The sequence below is a fragment of the Prosopis cineraria genome, unplaced genomic scaffold, assembly GCF_029017545.1.
Source record: "Prosopis cineraria cultivar Desert tree isolate PC_DT_omini unplaced genomic scaffold, ASM2901754v1 PC11, whole genome shotgun sequence".
In the NCBI taxonomy this organism is placed as follows: Eukaryota; Viridiplantae; Streptophyta; class Magnoliopsida; order Fabales; family Fabaceae; genus Prosopis; species Prosopis cineraria.
The window spans coordinates 5,241,220-5,262,061 of NW_026555342.1; the positions used below are offsets into that span (position 1 = coordinate 5,241,220).

The 20,842-nt window shown below is 31.0% G+C and overlaps 2 protein-coding genes across 5 annotated transcripts; both read left to right on the top strand.

Annotated features, from left to right (window-relative positions):
* Positions 1–709: 709 nt before the first annotated feature.
* On the top strand, positions 710–5,421 carry LOC129285708 (protein PHR1-LIKE 2-like). Of its 2 annotated transcripts, none has more exons than XM_054921521.1 (6): positions 710–1,219; positions 3,784–3,860; positions 3,965–4,019; positions 4,299–4,368; positions 4,469–4,538; positions 4,700–5,421. In XM_054921521.1, the coding sequence occupies exons 1-6, from the start codon at positions 1,033–1,035 to the stop codon at positions 5,168–5,170; spliced, it is 930 nt and encodes a 309-aa protein (XP_054777496.1). In that variant the 5' UTR covers positions 710–1,032; the 3' UTR covers positions 5,171–5,421. The 2 variants fall into 2 exon arrangements, with proteins under 2 accessions (XP_054777496.1, XP_054777495.1); XM_054921520.1 differs by having other exon boundaries at positions 711–1,219; positions 4,290–4,368.
* A 9,568-nt stretch (positions 5,422–14,989) lies between these two features.
* On the top strand, positions 14,990–19,993 carry LOC129285707 (myb family transcription factor PHL7-like). Of its 3 annotated transcripts, none has more exons than XM_054921517.1 (7): positions 14,990–15,129; positions 16,669–16,899; positions 17,362–17,438; positions 17,527–17,569; positions 17,727–17,784; positions 18,218–18,290; positions 19,237–19,993. In XM_054921517.1, exons 2-7 carry the CDS (start codon positions 16,680–16,682, stop codon positions 19,777–19,779), a joined length of 1,014 nt encoding a protein of 337 aa, XP_054777492.1. In that variant the 5' UTR covers positions 14,990–15,129; positions 16,669–16,679; the 3' UTR covers positions 19,780–19,993. The 3 variants fall into 3 exon arrangements, with proteins under 3 accessions (XP_054777492.1, XP_054777493.1, XP_054777494.1); XM_054921518.1 differs by having other exon boundaries at positions 17,736–17,784; XM_054921519.1 differs by having other exon boundaries at positions 15,011–15,129; positions 16,727–16,899.
* Positions 19,994–20,842: the final 849 nt, after the last annotated feature.

Here is a 20,842-nt window from a genome sequence, read left to right on the forward strand (position 1 = left end):
GTAACAATAAAAGAGGTATTATCTTAAAAATATATTGAAAAAACATTAGATTTACATTTAGTTTATCTTACAATAAACAACACTCAGCATGATAAATAATAGTAAAATATAGGAAATGTGGGCTTAATCTCTATATCAATAAAACACAAGCACGTGTTTGTTTTAACTTATAGGAGATTGCTCCAATTTCATTAAAGGCCTCGGCTTAAGTATTAAGAGTTTAGTTGCGTTTAATATGTGGTGATAAAACCATGTTTTTATTTTGTGGTCTTTCTCGAATTAATCTATCCCCTGCTAAATTCTTTAACTCCAAGATATTCGCTGGTTTTTTTTATTAAAAAAAAGAGAAAAATAAGGGTACTTTAGAAGTCATTAAATACTATTGGTATTAAATGATTTTCTCATCAATGTTACTTTAAAAAACACAATGCCAATAATGCACTTGAAGCCATCCTCAACCATGTTGGCTGGAAAAAATATTTTAATTATCAATAAATGTATAATACTTAAAGTGTCGTGTATTATTAAAATGACGATTTCAAATAATTCTAATTTAAAAATGTAACAATTTATTATTTATGAACGGTGAATTTTTCTCAGTGTAATAATGCAAAAAATAAAACTAGTTATTAGTATTATGTTTATTTTTAATCTTAGGGTGCGCACCGCCCAGAGCCTACCATACCAACCACCCTTTGGGGAAAAAATTTCTAGAACATATGTTCGTGGAGGGTCCTTGGAAAATGATTGAGAGTGAGGAAAGCAAGAAGAGATTGGAGCATGAATGTTGAAATTTGTTTGAAAAAGGAAGGAGAAAGAGACAAGATCCCAGAAAAGCGTGCCTACGCTAGTTCCTGTCGTACGGCTCTTTCGTCGTCCATCCTTTTCCCCTTTCCTGACTCTGCCTTTCTTCTTTTTTTCTCTGTTCTCGGAACCATTTGGTAAACTCTTTCACAATAGTTTTTTCGGTCACTTCCTCGCGAGAAGTTGAGTTCACTGTTGAGGCAGCAGAGAAGGAGGAAGAGGAAGAGGATGTTTCCGAGACTAATACACCCTCATGAAAGCATAATCGAAGACTTGGACGGTGCTTCGAACCACAACAATCACAAGGGCGACCCATGTCTGGTTTTGACCGCCGATCCCAAACCTCGCCTCCGATGGACCCAGGACCTCCATGAACGATTTGTCGATGCTGTCACCCAGCTTGGGGGTGCTAGTAGTGAGTATAATGCTATCTCTTTCTTCATCTTTCGCAGTTTTGAAATTTTACTTTTCCTTTCTCTTGCCCACTTCTTTCATTTTTCGTAGAAACTGGGTTTTCCGAGTTTGCTTGCCATGGAGTAGGAACGACCGGGATGCTTTCATGTTGTTCTGTATTTTCGAAAATTAGACAAGCAATTGTCAAATTGCATGTCGAAATGATTTTTTTAAATCTCGGTTTTAAGCATGTGTTGAATTGCCTTTCTTGTCAGCTATTTTGCTTCCTTGTCAATTTAGCTGATAGTGAAGTCAAAGGATAACCACATATACATGACTGCAAATGGTATATCTTATTAAGGAGGTAGGAACGGTTATGGCTGCAATGAATGAACCGAATCTAGTTATAGCATGCAACAATTGGATAACCTTTAACAAGGAGACTAGCAATCTCTTTTTTTTTTTTTTCATTAAACTAGAGATACTTTCCGGTTTAAGTGAGTTCGTGATTTGGTGAGTTCTGAGTCTCATAACAATAAATTCTTTTCTTTCTTCTTTTTTTTTTTTAAAAAAATAAGAAGACAACAATAAATTCTAATACACTTAAAACGCTGAAAGTTCTGTACAACAAAGAGCTCATTCGTGCCAACTCTCATCCCTCGCGTGAAATGTCAAGAATAATGCATTTAACAGCAACAAAGAAACATCTCAATACATTTACTGGCAAATAAATAGTTTAAGCATCCCAACTAGATCAATTTCACATGTTGATGAATGTGGAGTATCAGGACAGTAAACCAGGCTATGAAGCTCATCAGCACTTAGATCTTAAAATAAGGTAATTTGATTATCAATCTTAAATTTAGGTAATTTGTTTGTCCTACTAATCTTCCGCGTTCTAGATTTATAGAATTTTGAATGAGTTAGCCTGAGAATATATATTATTTTTTGCTTTTAAAGGATGTCCTTATTTTTTCTTTCTTGTTCCCTTGGACTTAGACAAGGGTGCCTTTACATGAGATAAATTTTCAATTTAAAAGCTGGAAGCAGGCTGCAATTTGAAGAACAAAAATAGAAAAACCAAAGAACTGTATATAATGGATATTACATGAGGTTGTACATTGAAGGCATAACTATTTTCTTGCTTCACGGTGGGATTATATTTATGGATATTACATGAGAGAGAGGCAAAAATATAATGGCTAATTAAAATAACATCTTGCACTGAACAAGATGCAATAGATCAGATACCTCGAGATTTTAAGATGCCTGATTATGTACTCTTTGATCTATATTTTTGTTTTCCAATTCTGACAAATTTCTAATTCTAGTTACAAATTTTACTTATTTGTTTGACCAAGTTGGTATCTATGAAGCAAGGACAAGTCTGCTGTTTGAAGTGGTGAATCAAGTTCATCTGTTCATTTATTGTGTTATGTCATCCTTGTGTTAATAGTGCTGGTTTATTCAAAAGTAGATCAATGGTGTCATATTTGCACTCAGTAAGTTTGGAACGTGTCAATTTCAGTTGTTTAATGTCAGTTAAAGAGATTCATATTTCCCCAAAACTACCCATTCTGTTACATATGTATAGCTGAAAAAATGGTTTTGGGCTTGGAACCCTCCTCAGAGGCATGTACGTGGATCTGTCTGAGCTTTGCATGCTTAGGATAACCAGCAGTTTTTGACACCAACAAGGCAATAGCAAATTATTTTCTATCAAAACAATAATTTGCTCCTAGTTTATGAAGGTTCCCTTTTGTCATTGATGAAAGAGAAGAATGAGGGAAAGCGTGCAAGGAGAGGTTTAATCAGTGAGCCCATTGTGTGGTGTTCTGCTGCATGGTATCATGAAATGTCCACTTGCAATAAGATACAAGGTTAAAATGGCAAAAAGATGAGTGTCTTCCAAGGGCATTTCTAAAGATGCCCTGGGTTTACTTTGTAATGTGGGGTCTTTCGTTTTCTAAAGTAGTCTATTGGTCTTGGTAATGAAGTTGATATAGGGAAGATAAGCTGAACTCGAGTTTAAAGCCTCACTTTGCATTATGTTGTATAACATTTTATACGAAGAACATCGACAAAAAATATGTGCATGTTATTTCTGTCCATTCTATCGAATTTGGTAAACCAGATGTAGTCTCTTTTGATCAAATATTGTAAATAGGCTCTTCAATTCTCTTTGTTGGAAAAAGAAGTAGGAAGAGAAGGATAGCATGTGATTTGTTTTAAAGCTCAACATCATCTCCCCATACCAGGTGGTGTGTGTTCAATTATTGTTAGGAATTAGGAATTATATGTATAATGCTGCCAGTCACTTTGCATGAGTTCATCAAACTGTCAAAAATTAGAAAGTAGGCTTAGCTGGATATGTAAAAAAAAAATAGCTTAGCATAACAAGCCTTGTATGCAATCATGCATGTTCAGCCTTATAAATGAATGAAGCTTGATGTGGTTGTTAGGTATCTACTAGCTACTAAAACGATTAGCACTTGCTTTTCATTCTCTGACTTGCTCTGTTTGCAACTTTCATGTGTAGATTATTGTATTTGCCATTTTTTGACTAGTGTTTGATACTATCTGCAGAAGCTACGCCAAAAGCAATCATGCGGACCATGAATGTCAAGGGCTTGACTCTCTTTCATTTGAAAAGCCATCTTCAGGTCTTTTCCCATTATTATGGTGCTTAGCTGAAGTTTAGGTTTTGTGGTGAATCTGGAAGTTTACAATATTTTATTGTTTTAAACTGTTCCTTTCTGCGTTTCAGAAATATAGACTTGGTAAACAATCAGGGAAAGATATGGTTGAAGGATGCAAAGATGGTATGATTGTTGTGCTTTTTTCGGTACTTTCCTATTACGTTCATGTCAATCTGAATAATTCCAAACTTCCAATGGTGCCTCTCTCTATCCTAACCAACATGATCAGAGGTCTTTTTCTGTCTCCTTTCTCTTGACTTAGTGAAAGGGTCGATCAGAAATGTTTATACATGTGTAAATCAAGGCCATATACATCCATTGGCAACTTAGTTTCATAAGGGAAACTTATTATTCATATCTTAACTTTAACTTATCATTGAAAATATATGGAAGGGATGCCAGGCTCGTATCTTTTAGAAAGCCCCAGTACTGATAACAACTCTCCAAAGTTACCAACTTCAGATACAAATGAGTGAGAATTTTATCCTTTAAAGACATTTGCTTCTTGTTGGATATCTTAACAGTTCTGAATTAGCTAATTGAGGGAGTGATTAATGCTACGTCATGTCCAGGGGTCATGAGATCAAAGAGGCGTTAAGAATTCAGATGGAAGTGCAAAGCAAACTTCATTTGCAAGTAGAGGTAAATAAGTTGTATATCTAACTTCGCTTAATGAATCTTAGACCACATTGGTTCGTTGTTATGTCTTGAGCTTATCGAACAAAAAAAAAAAAAAAGTCTCTTGAACATAATTAGATGATCTGCTCTGATGCATACTAATGTTCAGAATTCTCTCCCCATAGGCAGAGAAGCACTTGCAGATTCGCCAAGATGCTGAGCAACGATACATGGCCATGCTTGAAAGAGCTTGCAAGATGCTGGCTGATCAATTTATCAGCGCGACAGTTATGGAGCCAAACAACCAAAAAGTTCAGGATCTTGGAAGTAAAGCACCAAGAGGTCCCCTGCTTGATTCTCTAGGATTTTACTCCTTACCGTCTGCCGAGGCAGCTGGAGTACATGTCCCAGAGGGAAAAATCATGCCTAGTTTCGAGCGGCCTAGGACTGGCTGTTCCACAGAAAGTTGCTTAACATCACATGAGAGTTCCACGGGGCTGGCTTCGGAAGGATCTCCAGATGGAGGTAAAAAGAGGATGCTGAGCTTGGACCCTATGGCAGCACCACCATTGATCTGGAGTGAACCCAAAATGAGAATTCAAGACATCAATATAACCCAAGATAATCTTCATGGAATAACTAGGTATGGCATGTAGAGATGGAAGGTCTGCTTGATGGTTCATCCTGTGATGATAAAGACAGATCTTTGGATTCATTCCTTTTTATATGATAAGTAGCTGAATTCCGATCTGTTCTTGTCTAGTATGCTGGTGGGAACAGAGGGGGAATCAAATTAGCCCAATCTGTAAATTCAAAATACTCGATCTTGCTCTATTGCTTTTCTTCTAATGGATTCCTTTATCGCTCGCTTATTGCATAATGTTGAATGAAGAGTCACTTTCTCTGATCCATAAATCTCTATTGTTTAAAGTAGCTTTCGACGTGTCAGAAGACCATCAATCTAGCAACAGAAGAAAGCAATTATGAATAAAGTTGTAAATAGGTCGAGCAAACTTTTTGTGCTTATTTGATTTTTTCATGATCAACTTGGTTATTTTTTCTTTTTATAGATGAAAACTTGTCTAAGAATCTCTTCTGGCCACAAGAATAAAAAGGGCAACTTTAGTCAGCTTGGATTCCCTTTGTAATAGAAAGGTACTCTGGTGAGAGAGAAAGATAATGGAATAGGTCCTACATTTTTTTTCTTTCGCTTCCATCACTTTATATATCCATTACTGGAGAACATCCGTACCTGGTGTGGTGCTGGTACCTACAGGCTATATGATAGGGAAGGACTAGAAATATAGTCCAACTTCTATTTTCCCAGAATTAAGGTGGGTCCATGCAATCTAAAGTAAATTATATTGCTGGTCGATGAACACGGTAGTTCCCTATATTTTTTTATATTTGGTACTGATGATTATTGTAGAGTCATAGATATTAGGTCCTTGATGGATGGACTATTTTCATCAATAAGAAATCCAATTAATAGAATAAATTTATGCTTGGAAGTTTTGTCACCAAATCACTTCTTTCTGTTGTTAATAGTGTTCTTATGTTCTGTTATCTCTACTGAAGCTGAAAGGTTTCATTGACCTTTTCTCTATTAATGAGGTTTTAGTACCTACCAGATTTTGATATGTAGCACAAGCTGAGGTTAGGTAGTCTCGTTCAATGTTCATGTGAGTCTACCGAGGGTATGAGCTTGAAAAATTCTATGATGCTGGCTTAGTTTGGAAATTCAGGATTTGGTGGCCAATGTAGTTTGGAAATTCAGGATTTGGTGGCCAATGATATGTACAAATTAAAAAGTTTCAATTTCATAAAATTTTTAAAATAATATCTTGGAAGATGATATGACATTATGTATCATAAGATCAAGATTCAATTTATGTAAATTGGATCAGCTCGTCCAATGATCCTACGGGCAAAGCAATTTGAAAAGAGGATTTTCGATTCTTGGAAAGTGTATCAGATTAATTATCAACAAATCGATACAAATTATAAAATTCATAAAAAAAAAAAGACTATTTACAAATTGTGTGTAGTGCAATTTCTCTGGTTGAGCGATCTTTTGGGGCTCTATGTCCTTTTATGTTTTATATGCCTCCAATTTATGTACACTTCAGTAAAATTAAATGTTTAATTTAATCTTGTATTGCTATATTCTTTTAACAGGTTACCTTTATTCATTATATATCAAAATGCATATATTTTTATGAGGCACAGGGAATATACTCTGCCAAAAATAAATTTTAATATCCTCATGATATTTAAGACAAAAGGTAAATCTCTTCCGATTAGATTGTCATTTACGCAAAAACTAGGATTCAAATCTTTAATCATTTAAGTGATAAGAGTTCTTAATACTCATGTTAACTTGAATCAATTGTTAAAAAAAAAAAAGGCATGTTTTGTTTCACTTAAAAGCACGTCTTATATTTTATCTGGATAGCTCTGATAATTTAAATTTGTATATTTATTGCTTAGTCTCTAAGAATCTTACTAACTCTTGAGCTTAAATTGTTTATATAATTTTTTTCTGGAAAGAAATGTTTTGGCAGATTCAATCAAATAACTGTCTTCTTTTCTTTTCCCCCTCAGGCCTTGAGATTGACTCAATTTATTAAAGGAATCCAAATGAACCAAAACTAGTTGATCTCCTCTTGACTGATCTGTAGAGCCTGCCTTTATAAGTCAATTATTTCTTCAACTTTATTTCTAGCAGTCGTGGAACTTTTTTAGGAGATTTGTAAATTAAATAAATTTGGAAAAGGTTACAATTTATCACACATGAATATTGACATAGCATTACAATTATATTATTAGTATATAATAATTACAAAGAAAGTGCAAGATCTCATGAATAATTTTAGAGAGAGAGAAATCATCAAATCACATTAAAGTACTCACTCCGTTGAAAAATATGTAAATTATTTTTAGTTTTTTAAGATATTATTATTATTTTTAAATACTTTTATTGAATAAGATACTTTATATTTATTTTGAAATAAAATATCTTATTAAATAAAAATAAATATAAAAATATATAATTAATTTAAAAATAAATAATTATTTTATTGGAATTTGAGATGAAGTTCGATACCGATGGAGTATATAAAAGTCTGTTATTATAACTCATGCTGAAAGAGAATATCATTGAACCATTTTTTTATTAATTTATTTTTATGATAAATTGGTTCAGGGAATAAAATCAGTTGGCTGTTTTGAAAAAAGGAAGATAGAGAACAAAGGAAAGGTGGCAACAGCCAGCAGCGCAATCAGGGTTTTAAAAACCGGACCGAATCGGCCGGTTCAACTGGTTGAACCGGGAACCGACTCCTGGTCTGGTTCGGTCGACCCTTAAAAACCGGTCAACAGAGAACCGGTCAACAATCGGTTAAACCGGTCAAAAACCGATAAAATCGGACCGGTTCTCATGAAAGAACCGAAAAAAATTAAAAAAATTTAAAAAATAAATTAAAATTAAAATTAAATTACATCTTTCTTGATATTTAAATGAAAAGCTTCAGTTATAATTAATATTAATTATGTATTTATTAATAAAAAAATTATATTATCAAGCATCTATAATATATTTTTGAAAAAAATGCATATTTAAATGTATTTTTTATTTAATTATGATATATAAATTAAAAATATATTAATTTAATATCAACCGGTTCGACCCCGGTTCGACCACGGTTCGACCAATGAACCGTGAACCAGTGCCTCATCCGATTCAATGACCGGTCCGGTTTTTAAAACTTTGAGCGCAATAGTGGTGTCGTGTTTTAAAAAGGGAAAAAATTTGGATTGCTACAGAAATGTTGCAAAAAAATGAAAAATATGTCTTGTACTTACTCTTGTTCCGTACGCATAATTATTAAATAAAATAAAATAATTATATTTGACAAAATAATAACAATGATATAATATATTTGGTATAATTTAAATATAATAATTATTCTTAATCATGGAATTTCTTGCTGCAAATGCATGTTACGCAGCCTAGAAGCACAATTCTTGGCTATATTTTTGGCAGAAAAATAGATTCTTCAATTATTTTCTATATATTTTTTGTGCTAAATTGTATTTAGTTATTAACTTTAAGTATGGTTTAATTTTAGTCTCTCAATTTTATAAAGTATATTTTTAATCCTTTAATTCTAATACCGTTAGTTTAAAATAATTATTTTTTATATTAATCATTATTATCTTAAAAATTAAACTTAATATATCAATATTTATAAAAATTTTATTAATATTTAAAAATTTAATGTAAAAAATTTTTACTGATGAAAGTAACAATGTTATGAATAAATGATTAAAAAGACATTTTATGAAATAAAAAAATAAAATGAGATATTATATAAAATTAAAAGATTAAAAATATACCTTAACTTTTTTGTATGTGTAGAATATCTGGTATCGTGAACTTGCCTCATGTTAAGTTGAGAGAACTTCATTGAAATTAAAGTAATATAAATCGAGTTGAAGCGTGATTTTTTCAAATTGAAAACTTTGAGTCTATTTGGTTTCTATGCTTTTTTTTTTAAAAAAATTTTATAATACAGTTTTTAAAGTTATATTTAAAACAAAATAAAATAAAAAATTGTTTGTTTATGTCAATTAAAAAAGTTTTAGAATTAAAAAATGGACTGATAGTAATGATGATTAATAATAAAAATTGATTAAAGTAATTATAATTTTTAATAATCAAGTGTAGTGTATTTTAAAAATAAGAAAAATAAAAAAATAATTAAAGTTGTTTCTATTTTTTGTTTTTTGAAAATAAAAAATAAAAACAATTTTAAAAACAACTTAATGAAAACCACTTACCCAGACAAATTTTTTTATTTTTCAAAAATAAAATTTAAATTTTTAAAACAGAAAACAAATAAGTTCTCCATCACCAACATTATTATTCTTAGAGCTTGAATTCATGGTTTATGATTGAGTTGATACAACTTATTTACCAATTGAACGAAGTTGTGGGGTGATTTTTTGTGAGATATTTATATATGAATGAAAATATATAACAAATTCCTTCTTTTCTGACCAGCAATAAATTCCTCGGCTATATAGCAAAAAGGACATGTCATAGTACCCTAGGAAAAAGTGGATTTTGTACTGCCATTGTAGATTGGGGACCATTACAATAGCCAACGTTATTTTTATTAATTATACGATCAGAGTGATCCTATTTATAAGTTCAAGAGAGATAATTTTTTTTATTTTATTTATACATCATATTATTAAATTTTTATTATAATTTTTTTATTTTTAATTAAATATTGAAGAGAGAAAATATATTATTAAAATATATATATTTAAGAGGGGTAAAGTTGAGAATTTATTAAATTTTAAAATAGAGCTAGTGAGTTTTAAAATTTTTTTTGATATTAATAAAATATGTTAAAAATAATTTATAAATAAAATTAAAAAAATAATAATTAATATGCTATCAAGACAATTGAAAATTTGACATTGTTGTGAAAAAGAAAGTGACCCTAATTAATCTTATTTTTTTTTGAAGGAACAGTATTTAGATGAGAGCCACTTGGGGAGCTATTTTTCGTGGCCTGCGACCTTCTATGTGCCTCTGATTACATGAAAATTATTGTATACTTTATATATTTATATATAATCTAAATTCAATGGTTTAAAATAATGAAAGTTTAGCTGACAAATATTTTACTTAAATAAAAATATAAATATGTTCAAAAGAGAAAATAAAAATAAAAAAATAAAATCCCATTTATTTAATCAATTAAAAAAATAACACAATGCCCTCTGAATATGTGATAATTTTTTTAGAAGATATCTTATCTTTTTCATCTGATCATTTGACTGTGTTAGTTTTGAGCATTATCAAATCCAAATGAGAGAAGCTCTTTCAATTTTTTTTTTTTTTTTTGCATTTACCCAAATGATCGTAATTTCTTCTATTAAGACCATCTCCTATTAGTATCTCATCATTTATATTTTTCTCCCATCTTCATCTATAGACCAATAAGTAAATATAATTTGCAAATTTGTCAAATCAAAGAGAGAGACTTATACTTGATGTTAAATTAAAAATCAATCGTAACTTGGGTTGGGTTGATAACCGATAAGGATAGAGATGGGTACAGGTAGAAAATTTAGACATCAAACCTTTATAATATATTGGGGAAAAAAATTAAAGAAATCATAATGTCTTTAATTACATTTCCGAAAGCAATTTAGTTGATTAGTTAATAGCTAACAAGGAGCAGTATGTATTGTGATGGGGGGAAAAAGCTAGGAATATGTCTAGTAAAATTGATAAACAAATGCAATTATAATGGAAACTTGTAATATTTAATTAATTAATTAGGTGGAACGTCATGTATGTTTTAACTTTGTTTAAATTTTTTGGATCAAAATTCGAAGGGTTGAACTTTTTTAGTTGACCTCATTGTTTTAATTTCTCCCTTCTAAAAGTGCCCTCATTGTTGTTGTATTCACATGATTTTGATAGTAACAAATAATGTGAATAACCTTTTTTTAGTAGTTGAGTTCAAGTTCTGACTCGTCCACAATTTCAAGTTGAAAAAAAAAATGTTACTTAAAAATGTTAGGACCCTAAACACTAAATGTGAAAAAAAAAAAATTAGGTCTTTCTATGTTATTCCTTTAAACTTTTTAGGGATGAGATAATTGAAGATCTTTAAAAAATTTAATATCTAACAATGACTTATAATAAGTAAAGTAAAATTCAAGTTTTAATAAATATTTTTTTTGAGAGAAAAGATCATTTTATTAATCACTAAAAAATAAATTACAAACACCAATCAACCAAAAAAGGGAAAAAAATTTATTTAATATTTATTATTTTAGTCGTCCAAATGTGATCTTTTTTTTAATATTAATTTTTTTATGAGTTCTTCATTGATATTATCTCGAATATTTTATTTAAATCAGTAGCAGTTAGTTTCGGATTTTACATCATTTTAGAAAGAACCTATCGAAGTTAAATGTGATCTCGAAGCCAATTAAATAAACATTAAGTGTTGTTCTTGGTTAGTTAACAATTTACTAAAATGGATTACCAAGTAGTTAATTAGGAAAAGTATAGCATTATTAATTGATACATGACTAACTAACTATCTATGAAACTTACATCTTATAATTTTTACTCCTTCCGTAATATAAATCATTTTTAAATATATTGTTAGATCAATAAAAATTAGCTACGTTATTAAATTTGTATAGAATTTGTTCTGCTTTTCATTTTTATCCCGATAATTATCATAAATTTGAAAAACATATACTCTCTCCACTCCCTCATTGGAAACCGGAAAGGACATACCCCCTTCAATTTTTTTCCCCATTATAAGCTAAATTATTGTATGCTTTGTTATTTTTATAAATAAAATTACAAAATTTCAGAAATTATTACACTTTTCTCAAATTATCATCATTAAATCAAAGTTTGTTTTCACAAACAAACTTGTTTCGTGACTACAAGAATAATTTAGTTCAATTTTTTTAAAAAAAATTCAGGCATGCTCCCAATTTTTTAATTCGTTTCATAATCAATTTTGTTAAATCATATAAAATGGTTAACATTTACTACAATACAAGAAAATATTTACAAATTCTTTATATTTGAAATCATAAAATTTTTTAAGAAGAAGACCTATATATGGAGCTAGAGAAACCTAAATATAATATAAGATTAAAAGAATATAGCGTACTATTAATGGCCTGTTTGTTTAAAATTAAAATGATAAGTTAAGTTTAGATAGTTTAAAGGTTTTATAAAAAGAAAAAATTATTTTATGTTTAGTTACAATAATAAAAATTAATTATTAATTAGCTATTTTTCAAATTTTATAATAGCTTCTTTGATTTTTATTTTATAAAAATAATTTATTATTTAATTATTTTAAAATTTTACAATATATTCACATATCCGCCTTTATAAAAAATTCTTCCTCATCTACTATATTGAATTATTTTTAAAAGCTACTTTAAAATAATTAAAAATCTGTATTTTTAAATACCAATTATATTCAAACATTTAAACAACTATTATAAAAACTCATAAAATAATTTTTTTTTCAAAAAAAATTATAAAATAAACTGAAACAAATGGTCCTGAATTAGATTACAATCATTCATGTAATTATGTATCAAGAAATTGACAAAAAAAAAATGTATGAAAGCATGGCTATCAATGAACTTCACATCTCATAATTATTATAATGATATAATCTTTTCACCAATGATGATTGGATCGAGTATCTAGATTTAGACTTAGTAGATTAAAAAGACTTATATGAAATCAGATCCAACAATGCTGGCATTTGAGATGATAATTATATATATATATATATATAGAAGAGATGAAAGAAGAGAAGAATGAGGAAAGGGACGAGAGTGCCGGAAGAGAGAGGAAGGGGATTGGAGGAGAAAGCATCGGAATATTGCATGGGGAAGATGCTGGGATTGATTCCTTCTTAGCCGATTACTATGTGTTGATGTTTAGGATATGTCACCTTCCATAACTTGCCAACATGCTATTATCATATCATATTCTCTCTTCCTCTTCCTTGTTCCTTCAATACAAACATAGTCACACCACCAACAAGGCACACAAACATCTTTCGTATATCACAACAAACTAAGTAGTTAACTACTCTGCCTACTCTCTCCTCTCTTTTCATCCAACTTGATCTTTATTTTTCTCCCTTGTATCACTTTATCGCTTACCATCAATTTAGATAGATTTTAATGTGTCTCTTCGATTCTTTTAAAAAAAAGTTTAGATGAAATGGGTCTTGAGAATTCACCATAACTAAAGCATGTTTTTATATTCAAGAAAACATTTCATCTATATTACTCTTTACTTTATCACTTACGATCAATTTAGACATACTTTCATGTATTCTTTTTGTTTTTTTATAAGCAAAAACTATAGGTAAAATGGCTTATCAGAACTTACTAGGCCATGTCATATTGTTTTCAAATTTAAAGAGTGTTTATAGATATACTTACAAATTGTTCATCAATGGTGTGTTTACATCGACAATAAAATTTGATATTACAATCTTACATATTATGGTTTAAATTATTCATTCTAACTAGATAAATCTTTGTTAATATGTTTCTCGTGTTCTACGTGTAATAGTTCGATAATTACTAATTTGCATCTAGGAAAATAGCAACTAATACTCTTTAACTAATTTCCATATTTAGAAAAGATGGGAATATGTAGCGTGGAGTCTGATAAAAGAACCGCATTAATCATGATTTGTAATTAACATGTCATTTTGCAAATTTAATATTTTATATCAATTGTAATTAATGTATTAGTTATTTAAGCACATTTATAAGTATTTTTATAATTGTTCTTTCAGTAAGATTTATATTGTTCTTCCCCCCTCACTTGTTATGACTTACTCCTCCAATTTCATTTATAACTTACATTTTAAAAGATATGTGTATTTGAAATATATTTTTAAAATTACTTTTTATAAAAAAAAAGTAACATGACATCACTTTTTAAATTTGTTGCATAAGAGCATATTTAGAATTTTACGCACTTTTATTCATTATATTTTTTTATATTAATATTGATAAAATTGATAAAATGATTTATAAAAAAGATCGAAAGAATATGAGATTAACTCATCAAATTTTTTTTAATAAAAAAATAGACAATAAATTATTGACGCATATTTCTTTTGAAATATAGTTTTAGCCTGGTTGTCCTGCTCTCGCCTAACTTAAACTTTTTGTTGAAACATGTTTTCTATGAAAAAATATAAATATTTATATAATTTTGAATTATTTACAAATACTTCATTTATTTTTATTTTCTCCTGTGCCCATTGCATGTAATTCCAAGCAGTAAATATTATTCTTCACCTGTGAATCTTGCGACCCCTGTATGTCTTCTGAAATGCAAACTGACAAATATTCTGTGTACTGTGGCGTATCTACCTTATATATATTTGCCTACTTTTTGCAATTAATAAAAATAGATAGAATTTATCAACAAAGATTAGTTTAATCAGTATAGGATTTGATTCATAATTGAAAAAGGTTATTGTTAAAATTTCACTGTCTAAAACATTGTTGTTGATGTGTAATATGTTTCGTGCACTAATTTTGATAAACAAGTAACTGCCATATATTTGGTTTGATTTAAATTAAACAAAAACAAGTAACTACTATTATACGGAAAAAATCTTCTGAGCAGTAACATTAAAAATGATGTGTGATTGTGATTCATATTGCTGGGGGGGGGGGGGGAACCCCTCGTACTAGTACTATCTCTTGGAATTAAAAAAAAAAACAGGAAAATGAAATATGTATTAAATTATTAATCTCTTTATATTATAAAAAAATTAATCGCTTTTGAGAGGGACAGGTGGCATATGGGTTTGAAAGTGGTAGGACTTACATTTATTTTCTCTCATTTTATATAATAAAAAAGTAATGTTTTCTTCCAAAGTATTGTTTACTGTGTTGGACTCGGGCAGAGAGAAAGAGAGAAGAACGCGTAGCAGAGAGCACAGCACAGCTCCGATATTGAAGGAGGCGAAGTTTTTGTATGTGTTGTTGGCCTTCGTAGATCTGGGTATGTCCTGTTTTTCTCCTTTCCTTTTCTATTTCAATCTCTCTGTGCAGTATTCCTCTTTTTCTACATTTTTTTTAATTTCTTGTGGTTTTCCCGTTTCCCAAACAATCTCCTTCAGCCATATTTCTCTCCGTCTTCAGTCTTGTCTGTTTTTTTTCTTCTCCGTCTTTGTTTTTCAGCTTCTTCTTTTTATATTTCTAACTTTGTATGCTTAGAGATGAGAAAATCAGACATTTGATTCTGTTAGCCTGGAAATTGGTTGAGATTCCACTCTTATGGTCATCAAAGTGTTGGGTTATTATTCGCTGTGTCACCAAAACCCTAACTGCTTCTACTCGTTTCATATCTTTTGTTGGTTGTATCAGGTGTTACATTAATTTTAGCTATGAGTTTACTGAATCTTCTCCTCCATGTGTTGACTATTAATATTGAATGTGTCCTGATTCTGTTGTACCGACGTGATGAAAAATGATCAACTTAAACGCTCTGTCCATCGTTGCTGTTATTACCAGTTCGCATTAGCTACTTTGCTTAGAGATATTTCTATTTATTTTTTTCGTCAATATTTCTTCACGATTAAGTTTGATGCCTTGGGTGCTGTTTGTTATATGGGAATTTCAATTTCCAAGTGCATGAAACCGATTTATAATATGTTGGATTATAAGAATTTTGAAAATTTTACTATCCATATGTGGTACGCCTTCTAAATAATATAAAGATTACTGATTTTTTTTCCATACATACCTTAACGATTTTTTTTTTATAATTTTTTTTTGCCAACGATTTTTTATAAATTGGTTTTTAAGCATTTGAAATTTAGGATGCTAAAGAGCGACTTAATGAATTGCCTTTTGCTGTTAGTATATGAGATGCCCATTCTCTGGTAATTTTTAGTTCTACCACTCTTTTGACCTTCAAAGATGCATCTGCCGCCAAAAAAGAAGGCAAAAAATGTCTCTAATTGCTCTGTCTCTCATCGTATGGGGTGCGCTTCTAGCTACATCTTCGCATTGTGGTCCTCAAATTATCTCTTTTTATGACGTGGCGGTCGGCTGATTAATGCATGTCAAACATTTTTCTGGTTGCTTATGCCTTCTTGTTTCACGGCATATATATGCATATATTGGAAATGTTAGGAATGATAGTTCTTTGAATAAGTCTGTTACAATAGGATATAAAAATAACCTACTACTTTCTTTTTTCTTTGTTTTCAGCCTGATGTTTAATTGAAGTGAAGGGAACTCTTGGTTTTTCAGACATTTTTTTTCTTTCATGGAAATCTGGCTAAATTGGTGCACGAGCCATTTGTGCTGTTCTTTGGGTTATACTAATGCTTTGTATGCCTAGTTTAATGAATAACTAAATGACATCTTTGCTGAAATTCCAAGAAGTATGCATTTCTCAACCTAGGAAATTTTAGATAACTCTTCAAAATGTTGCTTCTTTGAGCCGCACTAGTAAGTTTATGTTTGTGGTTATGTGAAATTTTTGTTAATTTCCCATGGCTCATTCTGTTGACTTTGATTCTATTGCTGTCAGATAAATGACAGATGTATCAACCAAAGACTGTTCCTAATTTAAGTCTAGTTGGCAGCAGTTTATTAGTTCATGGGCAGCATTTAGATTGTGGTGGTAGTTCAATGGATCCTCTCAATGGAGGTAACAATCCTGCTAATAACTCTAATCTCAGCTCAAAGCAACGTTTACGCTGGACACATGAGCTGCATGAACGTTTTGTTGATGCTGTGGCACAACTTGGCGGGCCAGATCGTAAGCCTTCTTCTTTTTTTTTATTTCTGCTTAACAGGAACTGTTTTCTTCTTGTTCTCCAAACCAAATATATAGTATTGTTTTATTTGTTAGAGTAAATGTTAGGTTGTTCTATGGCTATCAAAACCAATTTGCGATGCTGTGTTTATTATTTTTCATTACTTTAGATTTAGTTGAAAGCTATGAAGCACAATCATTTTCAAAAAGGAGTTATCTCCATTTCAAACACAACAGGACCTTTAAAAAATTATCTGTATTTTTTAGTTTCTGTTGATACTTGGTCATTGTCTGGCCCCTGCGTCTTGAGTAAAAGGCATATAATGCAAAGGACTGCCTGCATATCTGGGTCAGACTTGTGCTATTTCTGCTGGTTGGATCTATAAAATTTTGGTTGAGGAGTTTAAATTTCCATGCATGATATTTTCATGAAAGTGTTTAAAATTTCTAGTAATTTTTTCGTAGGTGCCACACCTAAAGGTGTCCTCAGAGTTATGGGTGTGCAAGGCTTAACAATATATCATGTCAAAAGCCATTTACAGGTAATGTGTGCTTTAGATTTTAGAGACTCTTGAACTTTGTTGTTCTTGATTGTTGATCTTTGTTCACTCTTCTTATCTATATATCCAGAAATATCGACTTGCAAAATACCTCCCCGATTCATCATCTGATGGTAAGTCTTCAGTCTTATCTTATCAATTCATTGGTTTGTTTTTCCCATTCCATTGGACAGATTCAATCACTTCTGAGATTTGGTCTTTTTAGCCTAATTTTTTTGGAATAAACTCTTATATCTGTTTCCTAATACCTTATGTAATAATTTTTGCAAGGAAAAAAAGCTGAAAAGAAGGAAACAGGCGACATGCTTTCCAATCTAGATGGCTCTTCGTGAGTATAGCTTCCTCTTATGCCTTTTGATGCTTAAACTTTCACCGGTTGCTGGATAAGAGACACAACGGCTTGTACATGTTTTGTAAAGTTTATAATAGTTTTTCCATGCCACCCATTCTCATTCAGCTGGGCTTTGCCCATAAAGTAAAGAAATTAAGCAAAGTTTAACAATATACTGACAGTTCAAACCAAAGTTGGCAAAAAAATAAGGCAAAAAAAAAAAAAAAACCAAAAAAAGACAGTTCAAACCAAAGAGATAAAAAAGTGGAAAAGAAAAGAACATGAAGAGTTAAATTTATTTTTCCATATTCAAGGCTCAAAACTTGTTTTCGTGAAAGGCAAATTGTATTGCAACAAAAGATCTCTTTTGTTCTATTTGGTGTGGCGCTACATAAGCTAAGTGTTTGTGGGCATGTCTATCTGTCTGCAGTGGTGGGATGCAAATTACTGAAGCACTGAAGCTACAAATGGAGGTGCAGAAACGATTACATGAGCAATTAGAGGCATGTTCTCCTTGTTCTAACCTAATTATAATATTGTGTTGACAGGTTTTATCGCGTTTTGATTTTTAACATTCCTATTGAATTTAATCACATGAAGCGGTGATGTGAATTTCTGTCCTTAAATTCAATTGGCTCCATTAAATAAATTACACCTGTCATCTGGGAATTTTTAATCCAATAAGAGGGTAAACTTATGTGAAGGCATTTGCGAAGCATTAAGTGCAGTGTGACAATAAGATGTTTATTCGAAGAACAATATTATCTGTCATGTCAAGTATCCCAAAAGGCCACTTCTTCTTCTTCTTCTTCTTCTTCTTCTTTTGAAGTTACTGTATGAGTAATTCTCTTGCAGCAAATAAAGGAGAAGTACACTACAAATGTCCATATTTGCATTGCATTTATGAATATAAAGACTAAAAGGGAATAAAGTAGTGCACGCTTTGCCGTCGGCTTGTGAATTTACTGGAATGATTATGACATTTACGATGGATGCATTCATTTGTCTCACTCTGAAGAATACGCTATCTAGTCATTAGTAAAGCATGCTATCTTGTATATTAAACACATTGATGGAGAAATTCACTTGGAATGTTTCATACATCTTTCATATTTATGATCATAAAGACTTGAAGGGAAATAAAATAGCATATGCTTTGCCACTGTCATAGGAATTGACGGGAATAATTATGACCTTTATGGGATGCTTTCACCTGCCATATTCTGAATATTATGCTATCTTTTCTACCTAAAAAAGGAAGCTATCTTATATGCAAGTAGAGCATGTACTCTCCTTTACTCTACTATATGTATAATAAAAGTCTATAAAAATGATAGTATGACTTATTTTAGATTGTGTGAAGCTTAAATCAAGATAGTACTTTGGAACATATGGAGTGTTGACTCGTGAGTTAAGATGGCACGCCTGTGATTTATATTTGTGAAACAGGTTCAGAGACAACTTCAACTGCGTATAGAAGCACAGGGTAAATACCTGAAGAAGATAATCGAAGAGCAGCAGCGGCTCGGCGGGGTTCTATCAGACTCGCCTTGCTCGGGGGTTGATGCTCCAGCATCAGCTGATGCATGTCAGGAACCAGAGAATAAGACTGACCCGGCTACCCCAGCTCCAACCTCTGAGTGCCCCCTCCTAGACAAAGCTGGAAAAGAACGCGCCCCAGCAAAGAGTCTGTCTATCGATGAATCGTTTTCATCTCACCACGAACCGTTGACTCCGGAGTCTGGTTGCAATGCCGGCTCGCCTATTGACAGCCCAAGAGGGGAGAGACCGATGAAGAAGCACCGGGTGAGCATGGAGGGAGCATATTCTAAATCAGAAATGATGCTCCCACATCAAATACTGGAGTCAAGCATGCCATCATACCAGCAGTCAAACGATGTTTTCCTTGCCGGAGAGCAGTTTGATCCTTCATTGGGTATGTCTACGAGAAGTGAAGAGGCGTTACAAAAGGTTGGTGGCAGCAATCTGTGATTCAGTGCAATGTGCAGTAAACTAGAACTGAATTTTATTGCCCTTTCTTAGTTTAGTTTCTCGAGTTGATGTACTTCTTGAAGGATCAAGGAGCCTGTGCACTTCAGATGCTCTCTGTTTATTGGGTTTAAGTTCCAAGCTTGACTAAATTCCCGGCTTTTATTTTCACTTGGAGAGAAGAATTTGAATCAAATCCATCTTAATCATCGAATCATTTGATCTGCGGATGGTTTTGGATATTCTCAATTTTTTTTTTTTTTAAAGAAAGTATGAACTATGTGAGTTTCGCTTTGGAGATGGACCTAATTTGAAGGGTTGATTCCAGAAAATATTTACCCCTAATGAATATCGCAAAATCTTAAATAAGACCATCTAAATCTAGAAACAGAAGGGTTACTCTGTTGATGGGTGTTTGCTTGTCAGTAGGATGAGTTGGCACGTGACATTAGGTTTGCTTTGTAATCACAAAAGCTTGCGAGGAAAGCTAAATATTAAATAAAATAATTATATGGAAAAAATTAACTATGCATAAAATTTATTATTCCATCTGTTTTGGGTTAGATGTTATATAATATAAGATATTTTTAATGTCTTAAGATATAATCATTGTTTTTTTTTTAAGTTCTCTAATAAATAAATCAGTTTATATTTATTTTAAAATGAAATACTTTATTAAATAGAGGTAAATATAAAAATATAATGTTAGTTTAAAAATAAATAATTATTTTATTAAGAGGTAAGATTTAATTAAAAATGTCTTATATTTTTTAATTGAGGAAATATTAATTTTAGGAATGATTGATTGTTAGATGTGGACATGTGGTATTAAAAATTATAATATAACATTTAACAAATGAGAACCATATACAACAAGTCTTATGACAAATAAATAAAAATAATATATATAGTTATTATTAAAAAATTGTCACTTACCACTTTCGTTGAACTCTTTTTTTTTTTTGACAAACACCTAAGTTTAACTTAAGAGGTAACAATGAGGAGTGCTGAGAGAAATTAAAAGTATAATAAAATAATTGTCTTTATAATATTACTTCATACTTCA

Coding starts and splice junctions, on each gene's coding strand:
- LOC129285708 (XM_054921520.1), top strand. CDS start 1,033: ATGTTTCCGAGACTAATACACCCTCATGAAAGCATAATCGAAGACTTG. Junction 4,020..4,289: donor GGTTGAAGGATGCAAAGATG/GTATGATTGTTG, acceptor AATATATGGAAG/GGATGCCAGGCTCGTATCTT. Junction 4,369..4,468: donor CCAACTTCAGATACAAATGA/GTGAGAATTTTA, acceptor CGTCATGTCCAG/GGGTCATGAGATCAAAGAGG.
- LOC129285707 (XM_054921517.1), top strand. CDS start 16,680: ATGTATCAACCAAAGACTGTTCCTAATTTAAGTCTAGTTGGCAGCAGT. Junction 17,785..18,217: donor TCCAATCTAGATGGCTCTTC/GTGAGTATAGCT, acceptor ATCTGTCTGCAG/TGGTGGGATGCAAATTACTG. Junction 18,291..19,236: donor GATTACATGAGCAATTAGAG/GCATGTTCTCCT, acceptor TTTGTGAAACAG/GTTCAGAGACAACTTCAACT.